Source organism: Notolepis coatsorum (genome assembly GCF_963971535.1).
Source record: "Notolepis coatsorum genome assembly, chromosome: 3".
Classification (NCBI taxonomy): Eukaryota; Metazoa; Chordata; class Actinopteri; order Aulopiformes; family Paralepididae; genus Notolepis; species Notolepis coatsorum.
The window spans coordinates 200228155-200255980 of record NC_140167.1 but is presented as its reverse complement, the minus strand read 5'-3'; the positions used below and the strand labels follow the sequence as shown (position 1 = coordinate 200255980).

General features: G+C 48.1%; 1 protein-coding gene across 1 annotated transcript in view; it reads left to right on the top strand.

The window, feature by feature from the left end:
* The window catches only part of grin3bb (glutamate receptor, ionotropic, N-methyl-D-aspartate 3Bb), a gene marked incomplete at both ends in the record, with an annotated part of 569733 nt that overhangs the window by 343724 nt on the left and 198183 nt on the right, over positions 1-27826 (top strand). The window contains 1 exon segment of the mRNA XM_084311504.1: positions 12827-13922. Within this exon segment, the coding sequence (XP_084167630.1) occupies positions 12827-13922 (1096 nt within the window).

Genomic DNA, 27826 nt, shown 5'->3' with positions numbered 1-27826 from the left:
GGTAGGAGAAGCCATGAGACGTGATAATGTTACCCAGTGATTTAGTGTAGAGGGAGAAGAGAAGGGGTCCTAAAACCGAGCCCTGGGGGACACCCGTCCGCAGGGGGCGGGTGGCCGACATGGTCCCTCTCCATGACACTTGGTAGGAGCGTGAGTCATTGAGGTATGATGACAACCATGTCAGCGCAGAGCCAGCCACTCCCATTCCTGCGAGGGCCGCGAGGAGGATCTGGTGGTTGACTGTGTCGAAGGCTGCAGATAGATCTAGGAGAATCAGGACAGAGGAGAGGCCTTTCGCTTTTGCTAAGTGAAGTGCCTCTGTGACCGCAATGAGGGCTGTCTCTGTGGAGTGACCAGTCCTGAAGCCTGACTGATTAGGGTCTAGGAGGTCATTCTGTAAGAGATAAGCAGTAAGTTGGTTGGATACAGCACGTTCAAGTGTTTTAGAAAGGAAGGAGAGAAGAGAGACAGGACGGTAGTTGCCTATGACGGTAGGGTTCAGGGATGGTTTTTTTATGAGGGGCGTGACTCATAAAGGCACACAGAGGCACACAGAGGCACACAGAGGCAACCGAGATCATCATGAGCTTTCAGTCGAAGCACGCCGAGTAATGGGTTGAGCACGCCGGCCATGACGACGATGTCCAACAGATGGCGGGTTTACTCCGGTGATACTGTGTTTAGCTGCCGGTAAACTAGATTAGATTAGATTAGGTGAAGGTGACACTTTAACAGCACGACCCCAGCCTGCGAAGGTGAAAGCATAGGTGTCTTCAAAAGTATCTACCGTCACAGAATCCTGATCAGATGAACATTTCAATCGGGGAAAAGTTAATGGTTCTCCCTGCGGTCATCCTCAAAGCATTTCAGATGAAAAGGTGGTCATAAAATTCCCATTTAGAGGAGTGGAGAGGAGCTTTGGTTGAGAAAATAGTGTAGGCTACTACAGAGAGAGTTATTAATGTAGGTCTACTAAAGTCATACTTTCAACCCTTTCAACATATCTTGCCATGTATTGTCATTATACAGCACAAGTACAGTGTTATGGTTTGTAACCGACCCCAATCGCACAACACAAGACAGGTATGAGAGTAAGCCAAGAACTGGCCATTTATTGAATACAACAGAAAAGCGGCACTGTCCCTTTAAGGGAGAACACAAAAATACTGGAACAAGGGAAAAGGGCAATGTGCCTTTAAGAGGCGAGCAGGCTAAGGGGAAGGCTAAGGGAGAACACAAAATACTGGAAACAATAATTAGGGAAAATTGGCACTGTGCCTTTAAGAGGCGAGCAGGCTAAGGGGCTAAGGCTAAAGGACAGGGCCAGGGCAAAGGACAGGGCAGGAACAGGGGCACTGGAGAGGGGAACAGGGACAGAGGCCCGGGGAGGCGGGCTGGAGACAGGGACAGAGAAAACAGGGTTAAGGCCTTGGACAGGGCGAGGGCCAGAGCTGCTTACAGGGATGGAGTAGGAGCGCACAGGCTAGACGTCTGGAGTGGTGCGTGTCGGCTTGAAGAGCGCGCCGGCTCGGAGAGCGCGCCGGCTCGGAGAGACGCATCCTCCCATAGAGAATTAGAGAGCGATGCGCGTCTGGAGTAGTAGCGCGCCGGCTAGAAGTCTGGAGTGGTGCGCGTCGGCTTGAAGAGCGCGCCGGCTCGGAGAGCGCGCCGGCTCGGAGAGACGCATCCTCCCGTAGAGAATTAGAGAGCGATGCGCGTCTGGAGAAGTAGCGCGCCGGCTAGAAGTCTGGAGTGGTGCGCATCGGCTTGAAGAGCGCGCCGGCTCGGAGAGCACGCCGGCTCGGAGAGACGCATCCTCCCGTAGAGAATTAGAGAGCGATGCGCGTCTGGAGAAGTAGCGCGCCGGCTAGAAGTCTGGAGTGGTGCGCGTCGGCTTGAAGAGCGCGCCGGCTCGGAGAGCGCGCCGGCTCGGAGAGCGCGCCGGCTCGGAGAGACGCATCCTCCCGTAGAGAATTAGAGAGCGATGCGCGTCTGGAGTAGTAGCGCGCCGGCTAGAAGTGCGCGCCGGCTCGGGGGTCTGGAGTGGCGCGCGTCTGGAGTAGTAGCGCATCTGGAGTAGTACCGCGTCGGCTAGAAGAGCGCGCCCGCTCGGAGAGACGCATCCTCCCGTAGAGTATTAGGAAGCGATGCGCGTCTGCTGTAGGAGCGCGTCTGCGCGGGGTCTGGAGTGGAGCGCGTCTGCTGTAGGAGCGCGTCTGCTGTAGGAGCGCGTCTGCACGGGGTCTGGAGTGGAGCGCGTCTGCTGTAGGAGCGCGTCTGCTGTAGGAGCGCGTCTGCGCGGGGTCTGGAGTGGAGCGCGTCTGCTGTAGGAGCGCGTCTGCTGTAGGAGCGCGTCTGCTGTAGGAGCGCGTCTGCGCGGGGTCTGGAGTGGAACACTGGAATACCTCCCGTAGAGAATTAGAGAGCGCAGGCTGTGTCCCACTCCAGGCAAACAGCGACAGGTGGCGAAGGCTGGCACCTCGTCTCACGCCGGAGATGAACCAGCATACAGATAAGATAAGATACTGTTATAGAGAATCTCCCGTAGGAGCCTACAGATAGAGAACGACCCGACGAGGACTGGGGGGGAGATCGAGGTATTTAAAGCCCACTGGGGCGCTAATTAGAACACACATCAGGTGCGTGATGGTAATTGATACTTGACTTAGAAGTGTGTGTTCGGCAAGGACCAATCAACACATAATGAAAGGTAGTCCAAGGGTGTGGGCTGCTGAAGAGCAGACGAGAGTAAACGAATGCGAGGGTGGGGGCTGGAGAGGTGAGGAGACAGGGAATTAAAGGTCCAGGGAACAGGAATTAAAGGTCCAGGGAAGAGGCGAACCTCACAGTAATGACAACGCGAGGGTGGGGGCTGGTGAGGTGAGGAGACAGGGAATAAAAGGTCCAGGGAACAGGAATTAAAGGTCCAGGGAAGAGGCGAACCTCACATACAGTACAACGAAAAGAAGTTTGGCATCCAACCAGAGTTCAAATGTAGGAGTAAAGTGCAACAGCAATATGTGATTAAAGTCAGTCTTTTTCAGTCAGCCAGAGTACAGATATCAAAGACCATCAGCCTGTTATTCACTTAATTTTTATAATTATTATCCTGGCTTGTTTGGATTCTTCTTACCATGTAACATAACATTACCTTGCTATCTTTCATTTTCATTATAACATAACGTTACTGAAAGTTAGCAAACCAGCAAGTAACGTCAGTCACCTTTCAAATAAGATTCACAAACCTGAAGCATTATCAGTTTCATCACTGCTAGTGATGTTGTTATTGTAGTCAGCTGCTGTTACTGCAGCAGAAAAAAACTTTGAATATCCATAACATTAGTTTCCAATTGGGCGGCTAGGTGGTGTAGTGGGCAAGGCACTCGCCACCAGTGTGGAGACGCTAGGATTCGCGTGTTCGAATCCAGCTCTCCACATTGTTTTCAGTTTAGCTGGTCGTCCGCAGTAATACACATTGGCCGTATTACGGGGAGGGAAACTGAAGGGTGGGGATCGAACGTTGTGAACAAGCGACTCCTACAAGTCGGTTGGTGCGCCTGCGCAGTAGAATCAGGAAATGTCGGGGGCAGCGTGAGCCTCCCACGCGTTACTCCTCGACACTGAGAGATCGAGCTGCGCAGGTGAAAAGATGCGACTGCTGTTACCTCAAGTACCGGAGGGGACTTGTGCTATGTATGACTTAGTCCACATTGCAGCCGGCTTGTGGGAGGCAAGAAACAGCGTTCGTGACAGGGGAGGGTTGAATTGGATGATACGAAATTGGGATGGGAGAAAAATATAGAAAAATGGGAGAAAAAGTGGATAAAAAAAAAAAAACATTCGTTTCCAATTTCGCGCGTCAGGGCAGGGCAGGCTACGCAGTACGCAGGCTACTTTCCCGCAGCTGCTGCCTCTCTGTTGGACTCCGGTACTGCACGTTACTCACAAGATGTTTTTTTGTTTTGTTTTCTTCTTGAAAGTAGAACATTCGGGGCTTTTCAGAAAATATTCGGGGCTTGAGCCCAAGTCGCCACGCCCTAGCCCCGCCCCTGAGCTAGACAGGGATGTTTGGAGATTTCATCCACAGATGACTTTGTCATGCTACATTTTCTTGTTGTTACAGTTTTGGTTATTAATCAAATTCATAATTAGGCTACTAATTAATGATTACTCATAAAACAAATAAACGTTTTTTAGTTAAGCTTGCGCAGATGGATTATGTATGTCTACAAGTATAGAAGACCTCCAACATGACAGCTTGTGTTGGAGGTGACCGAAAGTGAGCATTTTAACATTAACACATTGGAGAGTGGAGGCTATCACGTGCTTCCTCCGACACACGTCTAGCCAATCAACCGCTTCTTTTCACCTGGCAGCGCGGACTCTCACTGAGAGGGTGTAACGTGTGGAAGGATCACACTACCCCCCTTAGATCCTATCCGCGCTGAGCAGGCGCCCCAACCGAACTGTAGGAGTCGCTGTTTACAACAACCCGGACCCACCCCGCCAGCTTTCCCACCCTCTAATACATCCAATTGTATTAGTGTGAACGGCCAGCCAAGCTGGTGACAACGCCGGAGCTGTGAGCTGGATCGTCTCCGGTGTTGGTGACGAATGCAATCTCCGCTACGCCACCTGACCGCCAGGGGCTATAACTTTCTAAATATTATAGCTATATCTGCATTACTATGGCCCATTCAACATCGATTATCTATCGTTCCGGATGTGGGAACGTTATATTTTTTCATTCATACATTGTTGTCTTAATACCATCTAGAAAATAAGTATGTTTTAAGCTTTTCTGCTGTAATTCCAAAAACGCTAGTTATAGGCCCTGATGCATATGATAGATTATCGATTGGTGTTTCTTTCCTATACACGCTATATTAAAAAATTCAAATGTATATGATGGGTATACATTATGCTTCCGCATGTGTGAAGGAAAGGGGGGGGGGTCGTTTATAATTCCTTGATCGTCAGTAACGGCTTTATTTAGTATGGGTTGATATGTTGAGCAGATGGTTTGCAGTGAAATGAATCAACACAACAATCGGGCTGAAAATAACATTATATTCTTCTTACCGTTCGCCGATGAGACTGGAGGAAAAAGATCCCAATTATTTGACGTCGATCTCCTAGATCCATTTCCGGTTTGTATGGCGCAATAAACGCCGAAATCATATAGATTATTGCGTTTCGAAAGCGATCCAAATGCACTCGAGTGTTTGTCTGGACCCACGTAACAAGATATGACTGCCGGAGGGATTTCCTCAATGCACCGATCGCCACTTCCGGTTTTGGCATGAGTGTAACTCGCCCGACCATCCACCAGGCGGCGGTATTGAGGCGTTGCAATCTCAGACAGGGTGCCGCTGCAGTCCGGAGGGAGGCTGGATGAATTATGAATGCCATGGCGAAAAAATGAAATATTGATCCCAAAAACGATTTACGCCGTTGTTGGCGTTCAACGCATGGCGGGCAATAACGACTTACGCCGTTTATGGCGCACAATGTGTTAAGAATAACTATCTTCTAATTTGATCTTTGTTGTCCCCCAAATGTATGTCTACAAGTATAGCAGACCTCCAACATGACAGCTTGTGTTGGAGGTGACCGAAAGTGAGCATTTTAACATTAAGAATAACTATCTTCTCCTTTGATCTTGCTTGTCCCCCAAATTCCATCCATGGCCCCTTTGGACCAATGCCTCTGATACTATCAGCAGTGTTGCTGCCTTCCAAAGGTTCTGCAGAGACGTGTTTGAAGGCAGCAATGCCAGTTTTCATGCTGGGGTGTCAGACAGAGAGATACAGGCAATCCCAGCCAGGGGTGAGATGTCATTCACAACAGTATTTTTTCTTAATGTTTGCCAAGCTGCAGGAGAGATTAGCTTAGCTTCAATAGATACCAATCCGGGTCCTGAGATGGTGTGACTACGAGCCCGTCAATGTAAAATGCAGGTCAGATAATGAAAGGTGGTTCGGTTGAACTTTTTTGCAAATGCACACACATGTGTACCTATTTATGGACTGCATTTCTATATCTCTTTCATCCAAAGCGCTTTACAACCTATGCCTCACATTCACATACACATTCACACACCGACAGCGGGGGTGACCATGCAAGGTGCCAACCTGCTCATCGGGAGAAGTTAGGTGGTTAAGTGTCTTGCTCAAGGGCACTTCAACAGACAGCTGCTATCACTGTGCACTGCAGTTGTAACAATACTCAGAAGGGCAACATCTCATTATCACATTAAGCTAATCTTACAAAAGAAGGTGAACGGAGCTAAACTTGAATGTAATGGCGTATGACTTGTGTTTCCCACTCGCATTATTGATTGATCGAAAACTTTATTGCAGAATGGGTACAATACAGTACGGCTCAATACAAACAATTGTTAAGGTGCAGACCAGAGAAAGATTTTTGTCTTGTTTAAATCAGGGTCCCCCATTTTCAATTCATAGTGACATTTATGACATACAGAGATATACAGTACTGTTTCATCCAGACATTTATGACATACACAAGATATACAAATATACAGTACTGTTTGAGAGAAAGAGATCATAAAAAAAATATATATATACATTCGAGGGGGAAGAAACTGTACATTGGAGGGGGTTGGGTGGGTGGGTGGTGGGGGAGTTTGGACTTTTACCGGGGCCAGTTTCGAATTGCAGCCTCCCGTAGGTGCTCTTTGAGAGCGGTTTTGAAGGAGGGTAGGTTCACATTATTTTACAGCTGTGGGTAGGGCGTTCCATATTGTTGTGGCATAATTGCGAAACGTGTTTAGTCCCTTGTTTGTGCCGAATCTGGGTTGAACATGATTTGTGGAACTCCCTCTGGTGTTGTGGTCATGGAATTCACTGACCTTTGGGAAGTATTTCGACATGTACATGGGTATCTTAGTGGTTTAGTGTATCTTGTAGACCAGGCCAATTGTATGTTTCTGTACTCTGTCGTCTACTCTAAGCCATCCTAGGTTGTCAAAATGGGCAGGGGTGATGTGGGTTTTAGGAGTAAGGTCAAGCAGTAGTCTGACCAGTTTGTTTTGTGATGTTTGTAGTCTTGTTTTTAGGGCCTTTGAGGTGCTTTGGTACCATGAGGTGCAAGCATAGTCGTAGTACCCTTGAATGAGTGCTCCTGCCAGAGTCTTCAGGGTATTCTTGTTTACCAGAGAGGAGATCCGGTACAGGAATCTTGTTTGTTGGTTGACTTTTTTTATTACATTGGTTGCCATTTTGTCACAGGAAAGATTTGCCTCTAGGATGGAACCCAAGTAGGTAATTTCATCTTTCCTTGTGACAATATTGTCACCCACTGTAACTGAGAAGCCGTTGGCCTTGCTGAGTTTGTTATTTGATCCGAAGAGAATGGACTCTGTTTTGCCCAGGTGTAATGATAGTTTGTTATCAGCGAGCCAGGTGCAGATTCTGCCGAGTTCAGAGCTGAGGGCTTTTTCAACCTGCAACTTGTCCCTGTTAGAGACCAGCAGGGCTGAGTCGTCCGCGAACAGGAACAAGTTGCAGTCACAAACGGATGACATGTTATTTCTTTGCATATATTAGGAACAGTAACGGTCCTAGTATGCTTAGTATGCATGAGGTTAGTCTTCATTCAGTATCAGTGTTGTGGCGCTATCTTTGGCAGTAGCAGGTGCTAGTCGAAATCTACAGGTAGCAGGCTAGTATAGGTAGTAGATGAAGCAGACTATTCTCAGTCCACACTCCTCAATGGTGGAACAAACTCCCAACCACAGTCAGGACAGCTGTCGACTAAAAATACACCTCTTCAAACAATGTCTGAAGAAGAATGTAATTAAATACTAACACTCTAACCTTTTTACTATTATGGACCCTAATACTACGCTACTATTGTTATACTACTCCCTATCTTGCTAATATGTCTATACTACTATGCACTTGAGGGGCTACAGTGGCTCAGTGGGGTGACAGTGGCTCAGGAGGCAGAGCCTGGTAATCAGAAGGTTCCCAGTTCGATTCCCACTCCTCCTGGGCACAGTGGGCAGTGTGTCGATGTGTCCTTGAGCAAGACACCTAACCCCTAATTACTCCTGATGAGCAGGTTGGCACCTTGCACGGTTGCCTCCGCCGTCGGTGTGTGAATGTGTGAGTGAATGGGTGAATGTGAGCAACAGCATTGTAAAGCGCTTTGGATAAAAGAGATATATAAATGCACCATTTACCACTCAGAGTGTAACACTCAAGCTTGTTATTATTTGATAAACAATGCCACCGACCTTTAGCTGCCAGAGATGTAAGTACTTTCTGCAGTATTTACCCTAACATTACCCACTGTCAACATGAGACACGATTCTATTCTACTAGATTATCTTTCCTTGTACTTCATCTCCATCAGCATTGTGAGGCTACATACACATACTGGTGTATAACATGACAATTATATAACACACATAAACTCTAGGTCATGAATACAAAGTGTTTTTCTTTTGCATTACAAATTAAATTTGCCACATAGAAAGTACATTCGTAATCATCCAACCAAAAGAAATGTGCAGACATGGAAGACATCTTATTAAAGATGTATTGTTTCATCATATCAGGGACAGTATAATATAACACTATATGCGTTTCAACAAAGCTGTGGTTAGATCAGTTTTCATCTAATCACTTTCCACTTTACTGCTGCAATAAAGCCCTACAACTCACACCTTCCTTAAAGCTGCAAAAGTTATTTCATGATGGTTTTTCCACATTATCTTCTTCTTATGACCCTGCTATCAGAAGGTCTCATTGAGTCATGGTGTCTCTACTCGATCAACCCTGCTATCAGAAGGTCTCATTGCGTCATGGTGTCTCTACTCGATCAACCCTGCCATCAGAAGGTCTCATTGAGTCATGGTGTCTCTACTTGATCAACCCTGCTATCAGAAGCCAGGTATCATTGCGTCATGGTGTCTCTACTCGATCAACCCTGCTATCAGAAGGTCTCATTGAGTCATGGTGTCTCTACTCGATCAACCCTGCCATCAGAAGGTCTCATTGAGTCATGGTGTCTCTACTCGATCAACCCTGCTATCAGAAGCTCTCATTGAGTCATGGTGTCCTACTCGATCAACCCTGCTATCAGAAGGTCTCATTGAGTCATGGTGTCTCTACTTGATCAACCCTGCTATCAGAAGGTCTCATTGAGTCATGGTGTCTCTACTTGATCAACCCTGCTATCAGAAGGTCTCATTGAGTCATGGTGTCTCTACTCGATCAAGCCTGCTATCAGAAGGTCTCATTGAGTCATGGTGTCTCTACTCGATCAACCCTTATATCATTTACATTTAGTCATTTAGCTGACGCTTTTATCCAAAGCGACTTACAAGTTCTGTACGACAAGCCATCAGATATCAGAAGGTCTCATTGAGTCATGGTGTCTCTACTCGATCAAACCTGCTATCAGGAGGTCTCATTGAGTCATGGTGTCCTACTTGATCAACCCTTATATCAGAAGCTCTCATTGAGTCATGGTGTCCTACTAAATCAAGCCTGTGTCACCAGCAGCCACTGTTATTATTCCATAATTTATCTTCTTTGTTAACTCATTGACTACCGGGGATTAGCCTTGGCCCTGATTAGCCACTGCCACACTTTAGAAGATAGGAGTGAGTCACCTTGTTTGTAGAGCTATAACTATATTCTACATTATAGCTATGGATACAATACTATGGCCCATTTGACATAGAGTATCTATCGTTCAATATGTGAAAAAGAAAGCCTATGCATTAAAAAAGTATTAACCTCTTAAGCCCTAGCCATATTTTCAGAAAATTTACCTAAAAGTACATACCCAATTAAATGGAAGATTGCTTCACTTCTACAAGGTCCCTTTGCATGTTCTTGGTATTTTAAGGACATCTATGGTCCTCAGGGAGAATACAAATTATTAGATTTTTTTTTATCTTTGACGGTGAATAACAGCATGCTAACATTGACCAGCTCGTTCAGACCCTGCTTGAGATCAAGTGTACAAAAAATCTAAGCAAATGAATGAAGGGCAGATGATTTACAGGAGGTTTTGTAGATACAGTACTGAATTCTGCCATCCGGACACATGCAATTTGAAATATGATTATAGAATATAGAATATAAGACCTATAAATGATCTTATAATGCCAAGTCACACCTCTATGGATCGGGCCAAATCCCCCCTTTCCAATTGCAGAGTTCAATCTGGATTTAGTGCTACCAGGCGCCCGTTACAGGCCAGCAAAGACTGTGAAGTACAGTTACTTTTTTATAATGTAAATTGCTCCACCCTTTTTCATCAGATTGCAATGCGTTTTTTTGCTAGACATTCACAGAAAGGTAGAGAAACTAACTGTGTTCTATTTTATGGTAATAACGTTCAGGTTTTTTCCACCTGTGATATATGAGCGTGAAAATAAAGACAAACAAAAAAGCTTCACGCTAGAAGTCCATCATCAATAGTGAGATTCGTGAGGACGGCAGGTATCATCTCCTCAGCTTCGTCCACTGTCAAGACCAGCAGGGCTGAGTCGTCCGCAAACAGGAACAAGTTGCAGTCACAGGCTGACGACATGTCATTTGCATAAATTAGGAACAGTAGCGGTCCTAGTATGCTTCCTTGTGGAACACCACAGCTCACTGGGAGGGGGGGGGGGTAGGGTACCGTTTACCTCCACCATCTGTTCTCTCCCCTCCAGGTAGGAGGGGAGAGAAAAATCTAAAATCCGAAAAAGTTCAAAAACTCGGAAAAATCCCAAAACCCGAAAACTCGGAAAAATCCGAAAACTCGGAAAAATCGAAAAAGTTCCAAAACTCGGAAAAATCCCAAAACTCGGAAAAATCCAAAAACTCGGAAACATCAAAAATCCGAAAAAGTTCAAAAACTCGGAAAAGTCCGAAAACCCGAAAACTCGGAAAAATCCAAAAACTCGGAAAATTCTTAAAACTCGGAAACATCAAAAATCCGAAAAAGTTCAAAAACTCTGAAAAATCCGAAAACTCGGAAACATCAAAAATCCGAAAAAGTTCAAAAACTCTGAAAAATCCGAAAACTCGGAAACATCAAAAATCCGAAAAAGTTCAAAAACTCTGAAAAATCCGAAAACTCGGAAACTCGGAAAAACCCAAAAACTCTGAAAATTCCGAAAACTCGGAAACATCAAAAATCCGAAAAAGTTAAAAAATTTGGAAAAGTCAGAAAACCCGAAAACCCGGAAAAATGCAAAAACTCGGAAAAACCCAAAAACTCGGAAAATTCCGAAAACTCGGAAACATCAAAAATTCGAAAAAGTTAAAAAATTTGGAAAAGTCAGAAAACCCGAAAACCCGGAAAAATGCAAAAACTCGGAAAATTCCGAAAACTCGGAAACATCAAAAATCCGAAAAAGTTCAAAAACTCGGAAAAGTCAGAAAAAAAATTAAAACTCGGAAAAGTCCGATCTTCAAATGGTATATGTTGACCACTCCCCCGATCCTTAGGCCGCGCCCCCTTTTTGTATCCTTTGAACCGTTTGTCATAGAGACTCGCGAGAGACCCTCTCCCCCGTTGGCCGGCGGTGCACAGGCGTCACCCACACTTTCACAATTTCCCCCGCGCGGAATTGTCTAGTTATTATTATTATTATTATGCAAAAGCACTGTCTGTGTAGTGTTTGATTATTGCACTTAACTTCTGTTGTCACTGTTGCATACAGTACCACTACCATGTCATTGCTTTGTAGAGGGAACACCTTGCAATAGGAGGGGACAGGGTTACTGTTAAAGGAACATGTCAACATTATTGGAAATGCGCTTACCATCTTCCCCAGAGTCAGACAAGAAGACACCAATCCTCTCTGTGCATGCAGTAGAAAGCAGTATCAGCACAAACACCTCTAAATGCAGGTGTATACGTAGGTATATAGAGGGGTTATATGCAGGTGTATAAGTAAGCAGATAGAGGGGTCTGTCTGTCTGTCTGTCTGTCTGTCTTTTCTTTCTTTCTTTCTTTCTTTCTTTCTTTCTTTCTTTCTTTCTTTCTTTCTTTCTTTCTTTCTTTCTTTCTTTCTTTCTTTCTTTCTTTCTTTCTTTCTTTCTTTCTTTCTTTCTTTCTTTCTTTCTTTCTTTCTTCCTTCCTAATTCTGTTATTCCCTTTTTCTTTTTGAGGCTTAATGCCATTGTGTTGGCTGTTATTGTGTTATCACTGGCACATTTGCTGTATCTGTTGTGTCATCCGTGTCCCTCTCATTAAGGTGGTACGTTGTCAGTAATCCCTTTGTATTTTGAATCTCACCTCCACGATGTAAGTAACATTTCTACATGTTTATATATACATTTTTATATTGTGTGTGCATAGTAAAACATAAACCTCAACCTTCTATTGATTTGACCTGAACTGTATGCAGTCTGGTATGTATGATCTCTTGTGAAACGCTGCATTATTTTGAGATAGGGGTTCAGATTTTAAACCTATCTACCCCGTGGCAAATCGCCCGAGAGCTTGTGGAGATTAGCTAAGGCTGAGTGACAGTGTTTGCACTCAACAAGGTCACAGTAAGACGACATGGGAGGGAATATGCCAGGTAAGCCAAATTAATCGCTAGTATCTATTTCACATTATGTTTTGGATAATTTCAAACCTTTATTTAAACGCGTAAGGCAACTGAGGTTTCCCTCATTTACAGTCACGTTGAGTGTACATACAGAGTTAAGCAAAAAAAAAAGGGCATATCAAATCACACAGGTTTGAATAGGATTCAGGGTAATAATGACCAGTGATATAGGGTGATGTGAACCCTTAATGGATGTTACAACGAAATCTAACGTCACGTTTTTTCGGCCCACAGATTCCTGTCCAACACGTCCTTCTCGGGCCTGACGGGCCCCGTGAGCGTCCACCAGAACCTCTCCCACGTCCTCACCTCCCAGCGCTTCCACATCTGGAGCCTGCGGCGGGACGCGCTGGGCCAGCCCACCTGGGTGACGGTGGGCAGCTGGGAGGGCGGACACCTGGAGGTGGAGGACCAGGGGGTGTGGCAGGGGCCCAGCCGGCGGCAGCGGACAGAGGGGCGGGGCGGCGAGGGCGGGGGCGGGCGCTGGAGGGCGGGCACGCCTGTGGCCGGCAGCCGGGTGCGGGTGGTAACGCTGGTGGAGCACCCCTTCGTGTTCACGCGGGACGTGGACGACGACGGGAACTGCCCCGCGGGACAGTACTGCCTGGACGCCGGCACCAACGTCTCGGACTCGCTGGAGCGCCTGTTCCGCGAGGTGGCCGGCGGCAACAGCAGCCTCCTGCCGGCGGATTACGGCAAGTGTTGCTACGGCTACTGCATCGACCTGCTGAAGAAGCTCGCCGAGGACCTGAGGTTCGACTTCGACCTCTACATCGTGGGCGACGGGAAGTACGGCGCGTGGAAAGGCGGCCGCTGGACGGGGCTGGTGGGGGACCTCCTGAACGGAGTGGCCGACATGGCCGTCACCTCCTTCAGCATCAACTCGGTGCGGAGCCGGGTGGTCGACTTCACCTCGCCGTTCTTCTCCACCAGCCTGGGGATCCTGGTGCGGAGCAAGGACACGGCGGCGCCCATCGGTGCCTTCATGTGGCCCCTGCACTGGTCCATGTGGGTGGGCATCTTCGTGGCACTGCACATCACCGCGCTCTTCCTCACCCTCTACGAGTGGAAGAGCCCGTTCGGCATGACGCCGCACGGGCGCAACCGCGTCAAGGTCTTCTCGTACTCCTCGGCGCTCAACCTGTGCTACGCCATCCTGTTCGGACGGACCGTCTCGTCCAAGACGCCCAAGTGTTGGACGGGTCGCTTCCTGATGAACCTGTGGGCCATCTTCTGCCTGCTGGTGCTGTCCAGCTACACGGCCAACCTGGCGGCCGTCATGGTGGGGGAGAAGACCTTCGAGGACGTGACGGGGATCCACGACGCTAAGGTGAGCTGATCCACGACGCTAAGGTGAGCTGATCCACGACGCTAAGGTGAGCTGATCCACAACACTAAGGTGAGCTGATCCACAACACTAAGGTGAGCTGATCCACGACACTAAGGTGAGCTGATCCACGACACTAAGGTGAGCTGATCCACGACACTAAGGTGAGCTGATCCACGACACTAAGGTGAGCTGATCCACGACACTAAGGTGAGCTGATCCATGACACTAAGGTGAGCTGATCCACGACACTAAGGTGAGCTGATACACGACACTAAGGTGATCCACGACACTAAGGTGAGCTGATCCACGACACTAAGGTGAGCTGCTCCACGACACTAAGGTGTTGTTGTAGCTATGTTAATAAATTCTGAATGGCATTAACGTTAGTTGGGTATGATAGAGCATTGAATAGCATCAAGTTCAACGCTAGCTGGCTGGCTACAACAATGGCGGATGGTATTCCTCGCTGCGGGGACCAATATTATTATATGACAGCCCCGCCCCCATTCACTACCAACCAATCACTGCTACGCAATATCAACGCAACGGTTGTTTAGATTAGATTTGGGTGAAAGGTACGCAACGTCCTCGCAACACAGTCTACAAGACCCTCTAAAACAACCGCGTTGAAATCGCGCTGATGTTGTGTTGAAGTTGCTTTGAAGTTGCTGTAGCATGTAGAGGCCTTTAGCCTCATGCTACGCTGTTTTTCTACACCTGTTAGCCTCATGCTACCTTGTTTTTCTACACCTGTTAGCCTCATGCTACGCTGTTTTTCTACACCTGTTAGCCTCATGCTACGCTGTTTTTCTACACCTGTTAGCCTCATGCTACCTTGTGTTTCTACACCTGTTAGCCTCATGCTACGTTGTGTTTCTACACCTGTTAGCCTCATGCTATGTTGTTTTTCTACACCTGTTAGCATCATGCTACCTTGTGTTTCTACACCTGTTAGCCTCATGCTACCTTGTTTTTCTACACCTGTTAGCCTCATGCTAACAGGTGTGAGCTGATCCACGACACTAAGGTGAGCTGATCCACGACACTAAGGTGAGCTGATCCACGACACTAAGGTGAGCTGATCCACGACACTAAGGTGAGCTGATCCACGACACTAAGGTGAGCTGATCCACGACACTAAGGTGAGCTGATCCATGACACTAAGGTGAGCTGATCCACGACACTAAGCTGATCCATGACACTAAGGTGAGCTGATCCACGACACTAAGGTGAGCTGATCCACGACACCAAGGTGAGCTGATCCACGACGCTAAGGTGAGCTGATCCACGACACTAAGGTGAGCTGATCCACGACACTAAGGTGAGCTGATCCACGACACTAAGGTGAGCTGATCCATGACACTAAGGTGAGCTGATCCACGACACTAAGGTGAGCTGATCCATGACACTAAGGTGAGCTGATCCACGACACTAAGGTGAGCTGATCCATGACACTAAGGTGAGCTGATCCACGACACTAAGGTGAGCTGATCCATGACACTAAGGTGAGCTGATCCACGACACTAAGGTGAGCTGATCCATGACACTAAGGTGAGCTGATCCATGACACTAAGGTGAGCTGATCCACGACACTAAGGTGAGCTGATCCACGACACTAAGGTGAGCTGATCCACGACACTAAGGTGAGCTGATCCATGACACTAAGGTGAGCTGATCCACGACACTAAGGTGAGCTGATCCACGACACTAAGGTGAGCTGATCCACGACACTAAGGTGAGCTGATCCATGACACTAAGGTGAGCTGATCCACGACACTAAGGTGAGCTGCACGAACCCACAGATCAGTCTCGGGGGTTTAGAGGACGTCTCTGTCTTTCCCGCCCTCAGGAGTTACCCTCGATGTCTCAAAGCACAACTCGCAGAGCTACAGAACACAAGCATGACCCGGAACAGAATGGTATAGGCTCTGTCTCCCTCTCTCCATCTCTCTCCATCTCTCTCCCTCTCTCTATCTATCTTCTCTTCTCTCTCTCTCTCTTATCTCTCACTCTCTCTTCTCTCTCTCTCTCACTCCCTCTCCCTCATCTCAGATCTGTCCATCTCTTGACGAGTTTCAAAAACAGGCTAAAGCCTTTTATGTTCATCATTTCCTTTCATTGAAATGTAATTACTGTGCAGTGCAGCCCATTGATAATCATCCATTGACTAATGTTGTCATTCTGTCTATGATCTTCTTTTGATCTATTCTCTGTAAAGCACATATAGGAACGTTGCCTATTCCTATATGTATGCTACGCTTTTTTTCTACACCTGTTAGCCTCATGCTACGCTGTTTTTCTACACCTGTTAGCCTCATGCTACGTTGTTTTTCTACACCTGTCGGCCTCATGCTACGTTGTGTTTCTACACCTGTTAGCCTCATGCTACGTTGTGTTTCTACACCTGTTAGCCTCATGCTACGCTGTTTTTCTACACCTGTTAGCCTCATGCTACGCTGTTTTTCTACACCTGTTAAGGCCTCTACATGCTACAGCAACTTCCAAGCAACTGCACCACAACATCGACACAGCAACGGTGTTGTATACACTCTGCCTTTATGCTTCTGCAACATCGACGCGCAAAGTTAGTTTAACTAAAGTTAGTTTAGGTTCGTGTTAACGTTAGATAATGTACAAAATAAACGTATTTCCGGTGCTTTTAGACGTCGCTCTTTTATTTTGAAATCCCCCGACCGGAAGTATTTGTGATGTATTCTGCTTGTGTAACTTTAGGTTAGTTTTAACATTAGCTGGCAGCTACAGGCACTCGAGGTCGAGGAAGAGCTGCTGAATTTAATCGGCAGGAGGAGAGAGAGCTCGTCAAAGCTGGATATATCCCTGTGGCTGTGGTTGTAGGCACGAAAATGCAGCTCGAACTACCTGTTATATTAAATTAATTGATTGCTGTTTAACAACTTGTCCGTGTCCAGTCCTTTCGAACTGCCCCACTGTCCGTTCATTGTAAACAATGATGCATGTAATTATATTAACGTTACTGTGTGTTGTTGTAGCTATGTTAATAAATTCTGAATGGCATTAACGTTAGTTGGGTATGATAGAGCATTGAATAGCATCAAGTTCAACGCTAGCTGGCTGGCTACAACAATGGCGGATGGTATTCCTCGCTGCGGGACCAATATTATTATATGACAGCCCCGCCCCCATTCACTACCAACCAATCACTGCTACGCAATATCAACGCAACGGTTGTTTAGATTAGATTTGTGTGAAAGGTACGCAACGTCCTCGCAACACAGTCTACAAGACCCTCTAAAACAACCGCGTTGAAATCGCGCTGATGTTGTGTTGAAGTTGCTTTGAAGTTGCTGTAGCATGTAGAGGCCTTTAGCCTCATGCTACGCTGTTTTTCTACACCTGTTAGCCTCATGCTACCTTGTTTTTCTACACCTGTTAGCCTCATGCTACGCTGTTTTTCTACACCTGTTAGCCTCATGCTACGCTGTTTTTCTACACCTGTTAGCCTCATGCTACCTTGTGTTTCTACACCTGTTAGCCTCATGCTACGTTGTGTTTCTACACCTGTTAGCCTCATGCTATGTTGTTTTTCTACACCTGTTAGCATCATGCTACCTTGTGTTTCTACACCTGTTAGCCTCATGCTACCTTGTTTTTCTACACCTGTTAGCCTCATGCTACCTTGTGTTTCTACACCTGTTAGCCTCAAGCTACGCTGTTTTTCTACACCTGTTAGCCTCATGCTACCTTGTGTTTCTACACCTGTTAGCCTCAAGCTACGCTGTTTTTCTACACCTATTAGCCTCATGCTACCTTGTTTTTCTACACCTGTTAGCCTCATGCTACCTTGTTTTTCTACACCTATTAGCCTCATGCTACCTTGTTTTTCTACACCTGTTAGCCTCATGCTACGCTGTTTTTCTACACCTGTTAGCCTCATTGTTGTGAAGGGCCAGATTAAACCGAATATATATATTTATTATATATATATATTTAATTGTATTTGTATATTCTCTAATATTCCTTGATATCCCTTGTATATTCCTTGTACAATATGCATTGAATATCCATTCTAGCCTACTGAACATCCCATAATAGTCTCCATTCTACTATTGGTCGAGACCTTGGTGCCAGGCTGCCATACCCCCCAGACCCAGTTCAAACGTACCGCTCGACATGTACGAACAAGTCCTAGTTCCGCGTAGGAATCTGGCTACCGCACCACTAATGGGACTATTTGTTCATAGTGCGTATATATACTGCGCTACTAAAGTAGGACTTCCTTTTCAGTCCAGTTTCTTACCCTCCAATAGAGTGACAGACGTAAAGCCTCCCCGCGACGCCACGTGTGGGAGTAAGGCCAAGTTCGGCCTACCATCGGTATTGAGACATCGTGTATATTAATATTTGAATAGTCATATTTGGCACTATATCGTCGAGTTGGACGTAGTCTATTAAGCTAATAATAGTCTGTTAATATATAGTGCTTCGTGCGGTGAGAATACTACCGTAGTCAGCACCCCATCGTTTCGGGCAGAAAACTGGCTGCTTATCCAGGATGATCGACCCCATGTGAGATTGCACCCGAGGAGCCCCAGAGCCGACGAGCGAGTGGACCTGTATACCGGATTATTCTACCGACGACAGCCCGCCTTCCCAGGCACGGATTATGCTTTGTATACGTTGATTATTCCATGGATAAAGACCCCCGACACTGCCGTGTGTTGGAACCCCCCCCCCTGGAGAGGACGCAAGGTGAGGAGACGCTCTGCAAGACGAGGTCGCTTCACGTCTCTCCTCCGTGGACCGGAGGACGCCGGCCCACAAAGAGTCCATCTGCTTTCATCTGCGGTCCAAGGATCGCCGGCGCATTGAACGGCACTACAGTGGGTTCACCTGGGATACCCTTGGCCGGATGAGGCAGCCGGACTCTACCCCCCCCCCCCTTCCTACTCCTGTCGGCTTACAAGCGACCGGATTAACCCCCCCTAGTGTATCCAGTCTATAATCATTAAAGTATCATTGCTGTTATTCCTTAACTATTCCAGGTCGTATATGTACCACCTGCGCCTTCAGAGATTGGACATTCTCTATTGATATACCGACGAATACTCTTGCCATAAAAGTGCATACTAATTCCCATTCATAAATGTGATTGATTTGATTAAGTGCTTGCTCTACACACCATCGCTGTGTAGAAATAAAGACCTATTTCTAATTCGTACATTTGTGTTGGATCCGTTTCATCTACGTGACAGTGTTCATCATAATATATTTATGCCGAGTACTGGGTGGCCGAATATTAAGTACAAAGGTAGTGGTAGTAAGTATCATATCTAGTAATACAGTCAGGGAATTGTACCCCTCAGTTACAATTGGTCCTTCGAGCCGGAGGGTAATCAGTGTAATATTAATATAGTGTTATTAATATTGAAATGGCCTATGATGAACACTCCACGAAACGATCCTCCTAACCAACGCCCGCAGTGCGAACGACGGCTCCCTCAGTACTTAGAGGCTTACGCTGTCAGTCAACAACCTAGTCTTCTACTAACAGTAAACGCGGTAAAACTAGAAAGTAAAAGTATGTCTAACCCCAACGCCCAGACTACCCCGACCATAGAGGCCCCTACGGGTTCTAATGTAACTGACCAAGTTCACGGTGGGGACCAGTGGGAACCAGACATGACTTCACACCCCGCCAGTACTGAAGAAGTAGTCCCCGATGAGTCCCGGGAGGAATACAACGCTACCGAGAGAGAACTCGGCACGGAAGAAGACGGGGAGAGCACCGTGGAGATAGAGCTCCAAGGCTCCGCAAGGAGTACCCCGAGGGAAGGCTCCCCTATACAACCGCCTTCTCCCAGCGAGGCAGAGAGGACCCTACAGCAGGCCTTCCTCATCAGCCTGAACGCCGCTGCTGAACGCGACCGACTGCAGATCCAGCAGCGGAGCGAAGAAGAGCATATACGTCTAGAAATAAGACGCATTCAGAGGGAAGAGAATGTGGCCCGAGACCGAGCAGACAGCCAGCGAGCAGCTGCTGGTGCTCTACGGGACGCAGAGCGCGACAGACAGCAAGCGCAACTAATAGAACAGCTGATCAGACGGACAACACCCTCTCCCTCCGCCAGAGGCTCCAGGAACTCGTCTAGACACACCTCCAGGGCGGCATCCCCTAGCCGAGTAAACAACCCTGAACTTGACCAACAGACGAGGTCTATACCCCCCACAGACCACCTCCCCCCACCGGTCCAAGCGAGACCTAGCAACCGGGAAGGAGCAGCATATCCTGTGGAGAGGCTAAACCAGAGACTACAAGCACTGGATGACCTAACTGAAGACGAAGAGGAAGAGGAGGAGAACCACGCCCGACGACAGCACAGTACTCTACCGGACCAGGAGGTCCGGTACAGCCCAGGCTATACTCCCGCGGAGCTGCGCTACAGACCCCCGACTCTATACACGGGTGAGCACGACGCACGACCCGCACCGAGGAACAGCACCTGGACAAGCGGGCCATGGTACACTGCCGGTACCAGCCCATACCAAGGAGCGGGAGGAGACTCGCCTAGGAGGCCTCTCCCCCAACGCTCGCCGATGTATCCACAGTCAGCGTCATACATTGGCACGCCTATGGTACCCGACTTCACCCAAGAGAACCGGGCCCAGTATACAGAACTCCGCATGTGTCTGGAGACCATGTTGGTGGATGTATTGGATGAACGCCATAAATACGCCATCCTACTGAAGCACTTAAAGGTACCCCGCGCACATAATATAGCGCTCGCCTACGCGACTTCCACCACCCCATACACAGCAGCGCTGGTAGCATTGGACCAGAGGTATGGGCGCATATGGGATTACGTGATCCAGGAGATCCGACACATCGACCGCTTACCCCCAGCAATAGACAATCGAGCACTGGACGACCTGTCCATCAGAGTGCAGTCCCTGGTAGGGATGTTGGGAGCGCAGAGAGAGAAGGGGAGGCATGAACTTTACGCCAACTCAAATGTGGAAAGGATCTTGGAGAAGCTGCCGCCCGCTCGACAGGAGCGTTTTAGGCGGCAGAGAGACCACCGAGACCCGAATGGCCCCGAACCGAACCTCCTCGATCTAGCAGACTTCCTGGCGAGAGAAGTCAGCAGCCTACGGCTAGATACATTCGGACGGAGCACCCCTGGCTCCAGAGAAGGAACCAGACGACTAAATGATGGAAGAAGATCGGTGACTGTGATGCACCAATCGGAGTCAGTACCGAGCAGCAGGAGCCACAGTACCCCCTCCAGAACGGAGAAGTGGAAGATAGTGTGCCCCTACTGTGAGAAAGAACACTGGCTAGCGCAATGTGACTCCTTCCCCAAGCTGAACGCGGAGGAAGCAAGTCAATGGATAAAGTCCAACAAGCGCTGTTTTCGCTGTGCGCGCTCACACATGGCAGCCGAATGCCGCTTAAAGAAAAGGTGCACCAAGTGCGATGGAGCCCATCTGGACATACTTCACGACAGTAACAGACGGCGCCCTTCACCCGCACCATCCAGCAGCAAAGCGAGCGTCATGTACATCGATCCCGCCAGCAGCAGTGGAGCCCGAGTACTCCTAAAAGTAGTGCGTGTGACACTAAGCTACCAGAATAAAGTCCTGGACACTTACGCCGTCCTCGATGACGGGTCAGAGAAGACCCTTCTGCTCGCCTCCGCTGCGGCCCAGCTAGGGCTGCGGGGAAGCGAAACCCAAATGACAATTCGGACAATAAGACGAGATTTGAAGACGATAAAGGGCGAGAATGTCTCATTTTCTATCGCAGCAAGCGGCCAGCCTGAGCGACGGTACCAGATTACAGACGCTTTCACCAGCCAAGAAATAGGACTGTCGCGGTACACATACCCCGTCGCCAAGCTGATGGAGAAATATGCACATCTGCGCAAGTTACCGATCCCGCTCATAGACAATGCTATGCCGACCCTGTTGATAGGCTCCGACCATGCAGACCTCATTGTCCCGATAGACCGGGTTCATACCGGACCCCGAGGCTGTCCTGCAGCAGTCGAGACCCGTTTGGGATGGACTCTCCAAGGCCCGCTCGCCAAATCTCTCAACCGAAGTACAGCCACTAGATGTCTCCACTCCCGAGCCACAGAGGGAGAAACCGCACTCCTGCAACACGTAGAGCGGTTATGGACCTTGGAACAAATGCCCTTTAAGAACGGAAAGAAGACATTCGCTCTAAAGATGACATTTACGCCATTCACCTCCTCGAGACAGGGACCAAGAGAGTCCCGGTCAACGGCGTGTTGAGATACGCCACGCCACTCCTGCGGCGAGAAGGAATGCCTACTTTCCACGCCAAGACAGACGCCACAGAACGGTACCTGCTGAACACGGAGCGGCGCTTAGCCAAGACCCCGCCCAAGAGAGTGTATACCGCGCTGAGATTGAGAAGCTCATCACAGCGGGACACGTCACAAAGATGGACATTAAAGAGGCTGACCAGACCACTGAATCGTGGTACGTGCCTCACCACAAGGTCCATCACAACGGTAAAGACCGCATAGTATTTAACTGCAGCTACCAGATCGGATCCCAAAATCTGAATAAAGAGTTACTGCCCGGTCCCACATTCGGCCCCTCCCTACTCGGCGTTCTACTCCGCTTCCGCCAGGAAAGGGTAGCCATCAGCGGGGACATTAAAGGAATTTTCCTGCAGGTGAGATTAGTAGAGGAGGACAAGCCCCTGTTACGGTTCCTATGGAGAGAGAAGCCAGGAGATGAGCACCCAGCCATCTACCAATGGGAAGTCCTCCCCTTCGGAACGACGTGCAGCCCCTGCTGTGCTACATTTGCACTACAGAAACATGTAGCAGAGGACCCAGCAGCGGACGAAGAGGTCCGACACAGCGTAAAGAACAGCTTCTAGGTAGACAACTGTCTACAAAGCCTTTCAACCCAGGAAGAAGCCGAGGCTCTCCTGATTAAACTCCGCGCCTCATTGATCAAAGGCGGCTTTGATCTCAGGCAGTGGGCCAGCAGCGATCCGCAAGTACTGCGCAGCCTCTCCTCCGAGGACAAGGCAGCCAGCAGCGAGACCTGGATGGCTACAATCCCGGGAGAAGCCCAGGAGATGACCCTGGGATTGGTGTGGCGATTCAAAACAGATTCGCTTCACTACAGACACAAGCCCCTGACTACGGAGCAGGGAAGGCCGGCGGCGGCGCCGACCACCAGACGGAGTGTGTACACAACACTCGCCCGACAATATGACCCGCTAGGATGTATTCTACCGTACACCACCAGGGCAAAAATGATTGTACGAGCATTGTGGGACAAGGACCAGGGCTGGGACGACCCCATTCCCGCACACCTTGCATCCACCTGGAGAGAGTGGGAGATGGAGCTCCACTCACTCCCAGGCGTTAATATGCGCCGAAGCTACTTCCCACCCACGGTGAGGCCAGAGACATGTAAAATGGACTTACACGTCTTCAGTGACGCCTCAGAGGTCGCATACGGATCAGTAGCCTACTTGCGGGCCCAAGAAAAGGGGGGAGAGATCTACACAGCATTTGTCCTCGCCCGCTCGAGAATAGCCCCACGCAAGCAACAATCTATCCCACGTCTAGAGCTCTGCGCAGCCCTAGCTGGAGCGCACCTAGCCACGCTCATCCAACGTGAGCTCACCATACCGGTGTCTAGAACAATCCTGTGGTCAGATTCCACGACAGTACTCGCCTGGATCAAATCGGACTCATGCAAGTACAAAGTCTTCGTGGGAGTCAGAGTCACCGAGATTCAAGACTTAACCGAAGAGTTAACCGGAGAAACAGAGTGGCGCTACGTTGATACAAAACAGAACCCAGCTGACGTCATCACCCGGGGAATGCCCCTAGATGACCTCACCCGTCACAATGCTTACAGTGACGGCCCCGCATTCCTAAGACTCCCGGAAGGACAGTGGCCCATGCCTATCCCGAGGGAAGCAAGTCCAGAGGAGGTGGAAAATAAGAAGTCTGTGTTCTGTGGATTGAGCACTGTTATCTCCGCAGACCCCAACACACTCCTGATGGGGCGGCTAGATCCCGCGTTACCCCAGACAATGTACCGGCCTGAAGAAGCGAACGGCCGACGAATGTGGAGGTACAGCCAAGTATTAGCCGACAAGTTTTGGAGCAGTTTCCTACTGCACTACCTACCGTCTCTACAGACCCGCCAGAAGTGGGTAAAGGAGAGAGACAATTTGACAGAAGGAACAGTCGTCATGATTATTGATCAATCACTGCCCAGAGCTATGTGGCCGGCCGGCCGCGTAAGCAAAGTGATCACCGGTGCCGACGGCAAGGTCCGAGCAGCTGAAGTGCTCGTCCAGGGTCGCACTTACACCCGTCCCGTGGCGAGGCTCATAGAACTGCCCCGACTCCCAGACACAATCGATGATGACCATGACCCCATAACCCTATGACTTTGTGAAGTTGACTGACCCCTACAGCAAACCCTTATGTGTAAATAGACAACGCGATTAATCTGTCTCTGCTTAACTGATTAGGTCTGGGACCAATCAGGGGGTGGCTGTTGTGAAGGGCCAGATTAAACCGAATATATATATTTATTATATATATATATTTAATTGTATTTGTATATTCTCTAATATTCCTTGATATCCCTTGTATATTCCTTGTACAATATGCATTGAATATCCATTCTAGCCTACTGAACATCCCATAATAGTCTCCATTCTACTATTGGTCGAGACCTTGGTGCCAGGCTGCCATACCCCCCAGACCCAGTTCAAACGTACCGCTCGACATGTACGAACAAGTCCTAGTTCCGCGTAGGAATCTGGCTACCGCACCACTAATGGGACTATTTGTTCATAGTGCGTATATATACTGCGCTACTAAAGTAGGACTTCCTTTTCAGTCCAGTTTCTTACCCTCCAATAGAGTGACAGACGTAAAGCCTCCCCGCGACGCCACGTGTGGGAGTAAGGCCAAGTTCGGCCTACCATCGGTATTGAGACATCGTGTATATTAATATTTGAATAGTCATATTTGGCACTATATCGTCGAGTTGGACGTAGTCTATTAAGCTAATAATAGTCTGTTAATATATAGTGCTTCGTGCGGTGAGAATACTACCGTAGTCAGCACCCCATCGTTTCGGGCAGAAAACTGGCTGCTTATCCAGGATGATCGACCCCATGTGAGATTGCACCCGAGGAGCCCCAGAGCCGACGAGCGAGTGGACCTGTATACCGGATTATTCTACCGACGACAGCCCGCCTTCCCAGGCACGGATTATGCTTTGTATACGTTGATTATTCCATGGATAAAGACCCCCGACACTGCCGTGTGTTGGAACCCCCCCCCCCTGGAGAGGACGCAAGGTGAGGAGACGCTCTGCAAGACGAGGTCGCTTCACGTCTCTCCTCCGTGGACCGGAGGACGCCGGCCCACAAAGAGTCCATCTGCTTTCATCTGCGGTCCAAGGATCGCCGGCGCATTGAACGGCACTACAGTGGGTTCACCTGGGATACCCTTGGCCGGATGAGGCAGCCGGACTCTACCCCCCCCCCCTTCCTACTCCTGTCGGCTTACAAGCGACCGGATTAACCCCCCCTAGTGTATCCAGTCTATAATCATTAAAGTATCATTGCTGTTATTCCTTAACTATTCCAGGTCGTATATGTACCACCTGCGCCTTCAGAGATTGGACATTCTCTATTGATATACCGACGAATACTCTTGCCATAAAAGTGCATACTAATTCCCATTCATAAATGTGATTGATTTGATTAAGTGCTTGCTCTACACACCATCGCTGTGTAGAAATAAAGACCTATTTCTAATTCGTACATTTGTGTTGGATCCGTTTCATCTACGTGACAGTGTTCATCATAATATATTTATGCCGAGTACTGGGTGGCCGAATATTAAGTACAAAGGTAGTGGTAGTAAGTATCATATCTAGTAATACAGTCAGGGAATTGTACCCCTCAGTTACACTCATGCTACCTTGTTTTTCTACACCTATTAGCCTCATGCTACGCTGTGTTTCTACACCTGTTAGCCTCATTCTACGTTGTGTTTCTACACCTGTTAGCCTTATGCTAACTTGTGTTTCTACACCTGTTAGCCTCATGCTACGTTGTTTTTCTGCACCTGTCGGCCTCATGCTACGTTGTTTTTCTGCACCTGTTAGCCTCATGCTACCTTGTGTTTCTGCACCTGTCGGCCTCATGCTACCTTGTGTTTCTACACCTGTTAGCCTCATGGTACCTTGTTTTTCTACACCTGTTAGCCTCATGCTACGCTGTTTTTCTACACCTGTTAGCCTCATGCTACGTTGTGTTTCTACACCTGTTAGCCTCATGGTACCTTGTTTTTCTACACCTGTTAGCCTCATGCTACCTTGTGTTTCTACACCTGTTAGCATCATGGTACCTTGTTTTTCTACACCTGTTAGCCTCATGCTACCTTGTTTTTCTACACCTGTCGGCCTCATGCTACCTTGTGTTTCTACACCTGTTAGCCTCATGCTACCTTGTGTTTCTGCACCTGTCGGCCTCATGCTACCTTGTGTTTCTACACCTGTTAGCCTCATGGTACCTTGTTTTTCTACACCTGTTACCTCATGCTACGCTGTTTTTCTACACCTGTTAGCCTCATGCTACGTTGTGTTTCTACACCTGTTAGCCTCATGCTACGTTGTGTTTCTACACCTGTTAGCCTCATGGTACCTTGTTTTTCTACACCTGTTAGCCACATGCTACCTTGTGTTTCTACACCTGTTAGCCTCATGGTACCTTGTTTTTCTACACCTGTTAGCCTCATTGTTACGAAGGATCAGATTAAACCGAATATATATATTTATTGATTGATATATATTGCATAATATTTGTATATCGTTTGATATCCCTTGTGTATTCCTTGTACATATACACGGAATATCCCTTTAGCCTAGTACAGACCATAATATTTCGTTCTCCTATTGGACAGCGGTCCACCAGGCGCCATTGCCATACCTCCAAGGTCTGGTTCAAAGTCACCGCCAAGGACTTGCCTGGACATGAACGGTTCTGCGCAAGGATATGAGACAGGAATAAAGCTGGTACTAGTTTGTTCACCTAACGTATAAATACGGCGCAGGTGAATACAGAAGTAGAGTTACCCAATAAGTTGAAGCCTCACCCACGATACAACGTGCGGTGAAGTATGGCCTGTTTGGCCCCAAATAGAGCATTGAGACCGCGTGCGAATTAATAACTGAAGTATCAGAGTTTAACGCTGTACCGTCGAGTTCGACCTATTCTATTAAGTCAGTAATAGTCTATTTATGTATAGTGTATCGTGCGGCTACCGTTCTACAGTGACCAGCATCACCAACGTTTCCTCGTACCAGCTAGTGTGCTTATCCAGGTTGGGCTGCTTACCCTGGCGCTTTCACCCGAGGGGCCCTAGACGAGGACCGTGTGGATCATGTACACTGGATAACCTACCGACGACTGCATAGCCCTTTTCGGCTGGATTATATTTGCTTTTGGTCCTGTAATTGATGGAGCGGAGAATCGCCTACACCCACAATTGTGTGGGATTTACCCTGTGAGGAGCCACGTCGAGCCCGCCTCTCAGAAGCCTGAGGCCGGCTAGCTTTCTTCCATGCGGAGCTGCATGCTACGGAGAACAGCTGTATTCGTCTGCGGATCAAGATATTATTGCACCGTCTCCTGTACTTGGAGTCTCTTTATCATCGTTGACCCAGACTCTACTACCGACAAATCCTCTCCCCTTGCTGGCTTACGACCGGAGGGACCCTACCAGTATCTCCCGCTATATACCAGAGTACCATAGATATAATTCCTAAGATTCAGGTTGTATTATTATCTCCTGCGTAATATGAGAATGGACATACGTTATTGATTTGCCTACGCA